We start from the raw sequence: 10,827 nt of genomic DNA, 5'->3' as shown, positions 1-10,827 counted from the left end.
AAGTTCGCACCCAAAAGTGGATTTTTGTTATAGTAGATAATGTCTACCACGTATTCCGTTATATAGATTTATTAGAAATAACTGTTTTCACCTTTTGAGGACCCGTGAAACAAAAAAGAGGTTTTAAAGATACAGAGAGGGGGTGGCCGATTTCTTTTCCAAGACAGTTATGTTTCACCTTTTCCCCTCTTTGTACTGTTTGGAGATATCACCGCTCCTACTCTATTTGCAGGAACAGATTGGGCAGTTGACTAGGCAGTTCAGGTTGCTGCCAGTTGCAAAAAACCTCTCACATGTATATATAGCGTATAAATTTAGCAGAACTTCCTTTAATACTTCCAAAGCATTTCAAAATAAACGAAACAATTTTTACGTTATATTAAATCCATATTTCATACGCATATAATTATGTCTACATATACATACACACATACCCATACCCAATATATGCACATGCATGTATAAAAACATGTGTGTGTCTTTGAAGGATTTAAGCAATAAGACTGGACATAAAGATTGTACATTAGGCCTAAACGTGAGTTGTTTAAAGACTATGAAGTGTACAATCAGTTGTAATTATATGTGCATATCTAAACATTTAAACATGTAAAACTGAACAGTAAGAATTTGCACGTTACCTGAGTTGTTTACAGAGTGTGAAATGTGAAGTTGTATGCGCAGGTTTTCCTTCAGAAAGCTACAAATTCATACATCAATATTATATATTTTAAAAAAAAAATCACAAACATGTACTTACCTTAAAAGGGCTAGTTTCCTAATTCAGTCGGCAGTTTTCTTCTGGAGAGGGTTATTCTTTCTTCTAGGCTTTTATTTTGGAGGAAATTACTTCACTTCCGGTTACACGTGCAATACAAACAGCATGACGCGTTCGCAGACAGCAGAGAGTAAAGAGTTGACAGTCTGAGGAGCGGTTCAGGTCTCTCTCTTGCCTCTCTGAGCAAGTTGCGGTTAACGTAAGGATTTTCCAGAGTTGGACCAGGATCTTTTTTGTCCTTCTGCGACATGGAAACTCTATTGGACACACAGCGAAGACTCAAGTCCCTGCTATTAATGTACCTCTTGGTCGTAAAGGCAGCAGGTCAGTAGTAACACCATTCTCGGGGGAGTCTGCTTAATGAGATAATAATTATCAACCAAGTCACAGGAGAACTCTTAACTAAGAGAGCCATGCTACATTTTTTTACTGTCTGAGCAAGAGGAAAAGAAAAGTCGCCAACTTCTATGAATATCTCTGAAATGATCAGCAGCTGTTGAGATATTTACAGTTATACAGTTTTATACATTTCACATTGAATACCACTAGCTGACACGAATATTTGAAATAACTTGTCATGATGAGAAATACCTACTATTCTACCATACAGCGCACTCCTGCGATTATTTTGAAGTAAACAAATTTAGAAAGTGAGAAATAATATTTTGAGCGAAGATGTCAGTTAAGCTAAGACAACCAAAAAGTAGAAAGTTTTTCTTTTTCTTATATTTTTAGTAGTTGTTTGTTTAGTTCAGTTTACCTGGGTTTACTTATCCACAACTTTAGATTTAGATTTATTAATGACCTCTTAACATTTCCAGTGGGAAGACCTACTGAAATAAGAAATCCATGGTTACTTATTAACACTTACATTACCAAGAGGGACAGGTGAATGCCTGGTTCAGCATTATAATATGATAACATACTACCTAGTCTGTTGAGAGAGAAAAAAAATAGCCACAATTTGTTGTTCAAACAACATATTTGACGTCTTAATACCCTCAAAAGTAAGTTTAACATTTATTTCACCTGCTAAATATCTGATTTACACTAAGTAGAAGCACATATAATTGAAATCAATCTTGGTATTTTTAATTAGTCACAAGTGGTTACTCGTTTTCTTATTTTGTAGAAAAAAACAACATCAGTAGCAACAGAGATCCCTGTGATCACGTGTTAAATAACCAGACATTCCCAAGTTAGATCTGGGAATGGAGTGTAGTTCCATGACCAGATACCAGTACAAAGCCATAGCCATAAATACTTACACATGTTGATACATATAAGCACGCACACACTGAGGCACCATACATTGAGCCATGTGTGGAGGTGGCTTTATTCCAATGAACTAATGACCTCTGCGAGCACACATACATTACAAACCTACATACAACCATCACAGCACAATGAACCTACAGTGAACCATTTTTTTCTTGTCGTTTTGGTTAAGTATTCCCTTTATAATATAACAGCAAGTATCCATTTACAAATGCCAAGATTAGTCAACATTTCTTCAAACAAAAAGGTCCCTGTGATATAAATTTCATTACTATGCACCAACCACATATGTTTAGGCTTTTTGAAGCCAGAAAAGAAAGTGACCCAAAATTCTAACTGTATACGTTAACACACTTATCAATATTACAGCTTTATCAGCTATATAGCTCCTGTATCAAGACACAGGAGAATCTCATGGATTATAATGAATTTTTGATTAAATTCATATTTAGAAGGAAGTTTTAGTTCTTGTTGTTTGTTACAGCCTCGTGAGAGAGGTAGTAAAGAATAAATCTAAAAGTAGAATTTCAATGTGGTTTAGTGTACATACAAATGTGATGTAATGTAGGTGGCCTTGTTTTCATATTTTTTTACAAAACACACAAAATAAATTAGTCTTTTTTCCAGAGATAATCTGAGGATCTTCTCTGGAAAAGTCATGACTGATTAGTCAGTAGGCTCAGATTTCATATCTACTGATCGCTAATCTAACCCGCTCTGCGGTAGGTTAGGTTTGGGGGTAAGTTATATTGCGGTAAGATATACTTTAGTAAGAAATAAACCGCCTTTGTAGTGCAAAAACCCCAGGGTTAATTAGATTTGTTTTTAAAATCAAATTGTATCTATGTAGATATGTTGGTAGCAACTTTTCCTGTTTCTGTGTTTATTTTTTGTTTGCCATTCAGACATTCCAAAATCAATCTCTACAATCTGTGCATGCCAAAAAAAACAAAGCAGGTTTTCACTGAATGAATGAATAAGGCTTTAGTTCTTGGCTGCATACTCTAACATCAATTTCATTTCCTCTTGGGGTTCTCTCAATTTAAAAAAATAGACCTGCTCCAAAACCTTGTGAATGCAAGCTTACTTATATCAATCTAACCTTTTGTCTGTTATAGATATAGAATGATCAAATACATTGTACACCTGCATTTGCATTTCAAAGACCAAAGACCTTTGTAAACAAGCACCTGGCTTTAGGCTTTACACTCTCCCCCTTTGTGTGTCTGTGTTGGGAAATATTAGGAAATATGGGGAATCTCTTCCTGTGTGTGCAAGAAAGAAAGCATGCAGGAAAACACATTTTTGTGGGGCAACATTATCTCTTTTTTTCTTAAATATTCATTGGAAAACTTAGTATTAAGAATTAAGTGCATCTCATCACTAAGGGTATAGATTTTTTCTGTATTATGATGATAGGAACCTATATTTTCAGTGTTTTTATACAAATAACAAAATGTGACTAACTGAAAATAAGGATGTTAACACAAACTTCACCGAAGGAAGTTATATTATCCATTAGGTTATTTATAAAAGTTGCCTTGCTAAAAAAGCGATTTCTGATGAGGAATTAGGATCGACAGATTATTTTCATTCATACATCATGTCTTCCACTAAAGCCTATAAGTTATGTATGATATTGGCTGAATTTGTATTTACACTTTTAATCGTTTTAATCAAATTTTCATGTTTAGTGTTTAACTGTCATGATTACTGATTTTAAACCATTTTTTTTATTTTACTTCCAGGTGACTGTCCTAAACCTGAGGGAGGGAACAATACTGTCCTAACCAATGAATCACTTCTAAAGAATGTTTTCCCAGAGAATATCATGGTCACGTTAGAGTGTTCTAGTGGATATATTAAAGAAAGCGGCTCTGAATTTATAACTTGCATTAATGATCAATGGACTGAGTCAGAGCTCATCTGCAAGAGTAAGTCTTGTCTACTACTGTTATTTTGTGAGTTAATGTACAGCCTGAAACACCTGTAGTGATATCTGTTGTTTGTTTTTTATGCTACAGAGAAAGACTGTGGTCAACCTCCACCAAAGCCACATATGAAGTTTGATACAAGTCAGGGTACTCTGTTTGGTGTTCTAGTAAAAGTAACTTGTGAAAAAGGGTAAGTATAAACCTGTTTCACCTTCTCATACTTATCTGGTTGAGCATTGTGTTAAAATATAAGACAATCCAAAAAGAAAAATGAAAATCATGAAGTAGTGACATACAAAAATAACTAAAATATTAATGTTCATTTCCAAACATTGCATTTCTTCATGCTGTAGTGCTAATCGTTGTCTGGCATAAAGTACTGATAAATGACTGATGTCTGTGCAATGGAATGCATTGGCTAATGGAAAATATTTCTAAAGAAAACAAAATACATATGAAAGACAAATAGATTGGTTGTCGTAAGATGTTACTTTGTGGTTTTCACTGGCTCTCCTTCTAACAACGGTGATTGATTCAGTTGTAAAAATGTTTTTTCAGTGCATTGCAATTTTATGACTGTTAAGGATGAACATTTCCTTAAATTAACAAAGCAGCTTTGTTTTCACTCTGTCTTTTTACAGTTACCAGATTAGCGGGTCGAGCTACAAAGAGTGCTATGATCAAGGGTGGAGTGGCAGAGCTTCTTGCGAAAGTAAATGTCTTCATTTGTTAGCTATCAGTCATAGAACTGGTCAAAACTCTTACTTAATGTTTCTAAGACAAGCATTTATTCAGAAACATTCCTCCAGTCTTCTGTTCTGTTACTTTTTTTCCTCAATGTCAGTTATTAATGCCACTATATATAAGGAGTAAAATGTGTTACTTTGTGATCATTTTGTGATTTTTATTTTTTTTTGGAGTAAAGAGGTTTTTCTGTTTCTCAGTTGTAACATGTGACAAACCTGCAATAGCCAATGGCAATACTTCATGGGATTCTGGAGATGACCCAGAATACAACAATACCATACGTTACACCTGTCATGAAGGATACACCCTCATAGGGAGTGATACTGTTGTATGCGATGAAACTGGTGAATACAGTCCTGATCAACCTGTATGCAATGGTAAGGCTGATGCATCAGTGTGTTTTACTTGTTACTTTTAATGTTATGATGCAAAGCAGGTCGAGGTGATCATAATGTTTTGAGAATATTACATTATTTTAGGATCATACAGATGTTTTTGTATTCTTCAATGTCGTTTTTATGAATGTTCTTTATGCTGACCACTTCCAAACCATGCCATATTTAATGTATCGATTTGCCATTATCTTCAGCTTTTAATATTTACCTTTTATAAATGTTCTCCATCCATGTAGTTTACCTACTAACTCTCACACTAATTCTAATAATAACCTAACATTGTATTAACTAAAGCGTAAATTTTCCCCACAAGAGTTGTTGGGGGCGGGGAAGCTATGTCAAGGAGCAACAGCTGCTGCTGCTGTGCTTTTTCATTTTAGTTTTTCCTTTGACATGATATGAAGGAAAGTGTTTTCTGTTTTTATTCCTATTTGACCGAAGTGACAAGAGCGCCAGCTACTACTTCTCAACCACAAGGTATATAAAGAGAAATAATGGATAACAGTGGTTTTACAGAATTATATATATTGAAATATAGAGAATAATTATGAATTATGTGGTTTTACCTCTTCCATTAAAAAGCAGTTTTTCTCTTCCTCATGCTAGTTGCCATAACGGATTTGACAACAACTGACGCAAAAGTATCCACGTTTTCAGATTCCTCTGCTGCACCCACAGTTCACAGAACTCAAACTGTCACAACCAGTTCAATACCAAATCTCTCAACTTTACCAAAAGGTACAGAAAAACTCTGAATTGATACTGTTTAATCACAGGAGCATGAATTTATTATATGCATGTTGCATGCATCTCAGAAACGACTTTTCATATAGACCTACTGTTATCCTGTTGATACTTAAAAATTTGAAGTGAAAACTTAAACATTTCTTGAAGCTTTGTTGAAACTTGGGGAGAATTATTCTATTTGTGCTATTCAAAAGTTTTCAGAGGAAAAGCTACTTCTGCCGGTATTCTGTCAACTACATCATCATCCTTTCAAGGTAGAGAGATGTCTTATAAAGCACTCAAGCATTTGAACCTTCTTTTTTAATATTTTGGCCTGTTTTTACGTTACATTGACTACCAAATTGCATATTGTACACCACTGAATGTCATTACTTTGTGGAAAGAATATAAAGGTTCTCGAAGACTTTGAACAACATCAATATTGATACTTTGTAACTGATTATGAGTTGACAGCTAATATAAAGCCATGAGATAGGTCGGTCATAGATTATTCATGTGTATATAACACATTAATTTTTTAATACTAAATTTACTTAGTTAGACTTTAACTTGCATAGTTTAACATTTTCGTGCGTGTGCTCTCTGCCTGAGAACACTAAATTATGAAATGTGAAAATTGTGAAATCTGTCTATCTGGCTACAGTATATGTATCCTTGTTGCCCTAACAGTTTAAACTGAATACTAAAACTGTGGTTGTTTGTTTTTTGTATATTTCTTTTGTAGGCATGCATGATGGGAATGTAAATACTGCCACGGATAGTGGTGAGTTTTTTAACCCCAGTTTTAATAAGAAACATTTATTGTATTTTTTTCCATGTGCGTTTAACCTTGCTTGTCTTTTTCCAGGAACAGTGGCTGCTGTCGTCATTGGTGCTGTGGTTTTGTTAGGTAATGTATATTGTTTCTTTTGGAATTTATATAGTGCATTTTGTTGTTGAAATGAGAACAAAAACAAAAAATTTCTTTAATTATTTTTTGCAGGTGTAATTATAGGTTTTTTCCTGTTGCACAAGTTTAACATGAGAAGAAAAGGGTAAGTTCCATTTTTTTTACTCTTAACTTCATCATGCATGGCTTACATTTGATTTTACTCTATATGCCCCTGCTACTTCTCTTTGCGTGCTCTGCTCTTTTGACCTTTGAATATTTAGAGCTGTATTTTCAGAACCTATATGGACTTGTACAGTAATATATCGTCAATATGCTGCAGCAGTTTAAATTTATCCACTACATTTTAATCTTTGAAATTCAGATGTGCGTGTGTGTGTTTCCGGACTGCTGAGGAATGAGGGAAGTCAGGAGGAAATCCTTTAACAAAAACAGCTGTGAACTACAAATCAGCAAAAAAACAAAATCTCTTTGTTTGTTTTTTTGCTGATTTGTATGTCACACCATAAGGAATCAGAACATTTGTTATAATAAATTTAGCAAATGGATGGATAGATATTTTGCTGCTTATGCCCACAGAATGCATATAAAAGATGGACCTAGCTGCCTTTACATCTCCATTAGTTTGTGAAGTACCACAACAACCTGAGCCTTTTATTTTCACCTGTCTTTTTTTGAAATCTGACATGATGAACATAGAGCAGATATAACTAATAAACTGATGACACAGCATATGATATGGCTCATATGGGTCATATGGCTCATTGTCAATCAAAATGTATCAAAACCACATCGCATTAACATAAAGCAATGTTATCTCCCCTGGCACAACTGGCCTATGGCAGGAAAACAGATGAGATTGTTTTTACGTAGAATACTTATATAGACATACAAAGCAATAAATATTGTTCACATTTTTTTGCAATAAAGAGGTTTGATTCATGTTTATTGTTTTGGGGAATTTGTTTGATTGACAACAACTGTGTTTACTGAATGGTTGTCCAAACCAAGACGACTAGGATCGCCTGTATAAATCTTACAGTCACCTCAAAGTGTTTTATATGGTAAGGTTACAAAAAACCTACCTGACAAACAAGTGATTAAGACCAAAAACTCATCAGGAAAGTGTTTACTGAAGTCACAGATGAAGGGATCCAAAGGGTAGCTTTTCTATTTACAACTGAGTTTTCTTTTGTGGTGACTTCCTCTACTAGCCATTAGAAAGAATCTAGGTTTAAAGTGCTCAGTCATTAAACTGTTCAGACATTAAGGCTACATTGATCTCATATATACATTCAATGACAGAGTCATTTTGTTAAGTAATTAATTTCTCAATGTTGAATTGACTAACACCTAACACTTTTTATTGCCAATTAAGAATGCAATAAAACTAATAAATTTTTTAACATAAAAGTAATATAACTCCATAATTCTGATGCAAATTCCTTATTTAATGGCACCATAGCTCATATGACACCAGAGAAGACCAGAAGCCGGGGTTATTACACTTCCAAAATCTTTAGATTGCCAGCCTCACCCAGGTATCTGTATAAAACCATCAAAATACACCAGAGACATATTTAACCATTTTTCTGTCTGTAAGTTTAGGTTGTTAATATTAGTATTGCTAGTGTTGTATTGAAGCCTAAAAAAGAATGATGCATCATTTCCCTTTTTTGCATTACTTTGTGAATGAAGGTCAACTTAATGTTTTGTTTTTTTGCTGTTTTTTTACACTAGTTCACATGGAATTTCACCTTTATGAAAAGGCCCAAGGATGTACCATCAAACTGTGCCTCTCTGAGTTGACGGGGAAAGACAACTTACTTTCATTGTTGCCGCAGTTCATTTGGCAGATAATCCACCCTGCTGAGCTTACATAGTTAAAGTATCAAACTTGGATTGCCTTTTGTAATATTATATTTGATTTTTGCATTATTTTAAACCTAATTTGTAAATATTTTATTGTACTTTATTATTGCTGCTTATATGCTATTTATGTTATAAAACAGAGTAAATACAATAATGTTCTTTTCTTGTTGTTCTTGCAAAAACATTTTTTTGTTTGCAGCTTTTGATCAATTTTACCACCATAACTTTACATGTCATGTTATATGTTAATGTGTGGTTTCATTTGGCCAGAAGAAAGGAGGTTAGAAAGAGATGCAGTGCATACAGTGTGGTTAATTCAGTCAGTAGAATGAAGTGGTGACTTCTAAAGATACAATCAGCTGCATTCTTTGCCTCCTGACTTTCTTTTCATCATTGTTTATTGTTGAGATCTAAGCTGCGGAAAAAAAGAGTAAACTGCACTCCCATGAGAAAAGGGCTGTGTAGTTTTTTTTTCTCATTATGTTCTTTCGTTTTTTCCTCTTTGATCAGGCAAGATTTGGCTCTATTAAATATGAAAGGAATTTCCAAGACCAAGGAGCAAAATTGATAAAAAAAACAAACAAACAAACAAACAAAAAAAACATAACTGAATGGGTTCATTGGACAGATTGAGAAGCTGTTGTGAAAATAAAAATAATCTACTAGATAAGAGAAAGATTTTAGAACCTAATTTTTGTTGTGCATGCTACTATTATGCAGGTTAAAGAACATGATGAAGTCTTCATCACACCTTAAAAATGTAAAAGTTTCTCTCCTAGGAGGAGAGCATCAGTGAATGCATTCACTGTCATGTCAACAGATTAGCACAAAGCCATTATGCTGACAAGGGTGTGGATCCATACGGACACAAGCCCAAAAATAAAATGTGATGATGACTGTTTCATTGTATCCTGCTCAAGTGTTGTATTTCATTCAGTGTAATACTTCAGCTCTATCTCACGGCAGGATACGCCTTCATTAACATAGTTGTTTGTCTTAGTTATGCTGACAGACATTTAATTATCAGAGGGAAGTCGTTTTTGTCAATCTTGACAATCTTGGCAAAAACAACAATCCACCATAAGACACCTTAAAAATGAAATTTATTATATTTATAAGGTTTTCTCACTGGTCGCATGTCCACTTTGCGTTGGACTTTTTTGTATTAAAAGGATACATCTGAGGAGTCTGTTTTTCTTATTGTAACAAAAACAAAACTAACAATTTTTTGTCCTATAAAAGTTTTTCTTCCTTTGAAGCCATTGTTTGTTGAGCAAAACAAAAATCACGTCACTGAGACATTCAGTCGCAGTATGTGACAAATAAACAACTGAAAATGCCTCTGCAGGAAAAAAAAAATTAAATAAATGCAATCCCCCATAGCACACATCACTGTCTGTCTTCAGTAGCCCGAGGCATTTCTGGAGCAGCCATCTAAAGGGGCCGTCTTATTGATGTATTCACAGATGCTCCATGATTTGTCTTAAATTGTGGCTCTTACACTCAATAAACTTTGTCCTCTTACTGTTGCTCATATATCCTCAGGGTGCTGGACTTTGGGTGGCGACTAATATACTCAGGGAAAAAAAAGAAGGTAAGGAAACAAAATGGGTGTTAGGATTGGAATATTATATGAAGAAATGAACATGCTAAAAATGCTAAAAATATGTCATTCTATCTCATTACTTGGCAGTTAATAGGACTTGTACTCTGTTTTTTTAAGAGATGTTACTGTCATGAAATTAAAATGACAATCCTTATATAAGGTGCATAAAGAAACAGACCCATTTAGCTCATTGCTAGATGGTTGTTAGGCAACACAGTAATGCTATATAAGATTTGATATAGATACGAACCTTCAAGGGCCTCAGATTTGCATGTGTGTCAAGTGTGGTTGCTTAACTCCTAGCAGGAGTTGGGGGACAAATAAACAAACAAACACAGAGACATGTTTGTTTTTGCAAACCATCCACCAACTGAGACAAAACCACAGATATGAAATGAAAAGAAAATTCCTTGGATTGTCGAAGTAATTCTGTTTCCTGGCACCTAAAGCCTTTGCACAATTTAATCATCCATCCATCAAAAAGTTTTGTAACAATTTCAGACCAATACTGCCACCCCTAAAGCCATGCTGCTATCATGATTAAGAGTGAAGAATCTCATTGGGCTTCTCCTTTGAACAGAACA

The 10,827-nt window shown here is 34.4% G+C and overlaps 1 protein-coding gene across 4 annotated transcripts; it reads left to right on the top strand.

Moving 5' to 3' along the window:
* The first annotated feature begins 870 nt into the window (after nt 1-870).
* im:7151449 (complement decay-accelerating factor) lies at nt 871-9,091 on the top strand. 4 transcript variants are annotated; one of them, XM_013909966.1, is made up of 13 exons: nt 871-1,099; nt 3,802-3,987; nt 4,078-4,177; nt 4,629-4,699; nt 4,932-5,110; nt 5,567-5,606; nt 5,736-5,867; nt 6,071-6,130; nt 6,601-6,639; nt 6,724-6,765; nt 6,859-6,910; nt 8,231-8,306; nt 8,506-9,091. In XM_013909966.1, exons 1-12 carry the CDS (start codon nt 1,024-1,026, stop codon nt 8,286-8,288), a joined length of 1,035 nt encoding a protein of 344 aa, XP_013765420.1. In that variant the 5' UTR covers nt 871-1,023; the 3' UTR covers nt 8,289-8,306; nt 8,506-9,091. The 4 variants fall into 4 exon arrangements, with proteins under 4 accessions (XP_013765420.1, XP_013765421.1, XP_013765422.1 ...); XM_013909967.1 differs by having other exon boundaries at nt 4,932-5,111; nt 5,571-5,606; XM_013909968.1 differs by lacking the exon at nt 8,231-8,306.
* Nucleotides 9,092-10,827: the final 1,736 nt, after the last annotated feature.

This window comes from Pundamilia nyererei, unplaced genomic scaffold (genome assembly GCF_000239375.1).
Source record: "Pundamilia nyererei isolate P.nyererei 1_Seehausen unplaced genomic scaffold, PunNye1.0 scaffold00034, whole genome shotgun sequence".
NCBI classification, from domain to species: Eukaryota; Metazoa; Chordata; class Actinopteri; order Cichliformes; family Cichlidae; genus Pundamilia; species Pundamilia nyererei.
The sequence above is the reverse complement of the archived record's forward strand: the minus strand, read 5'-3'. Positions and strand labels throughout refer to the sequence as shown.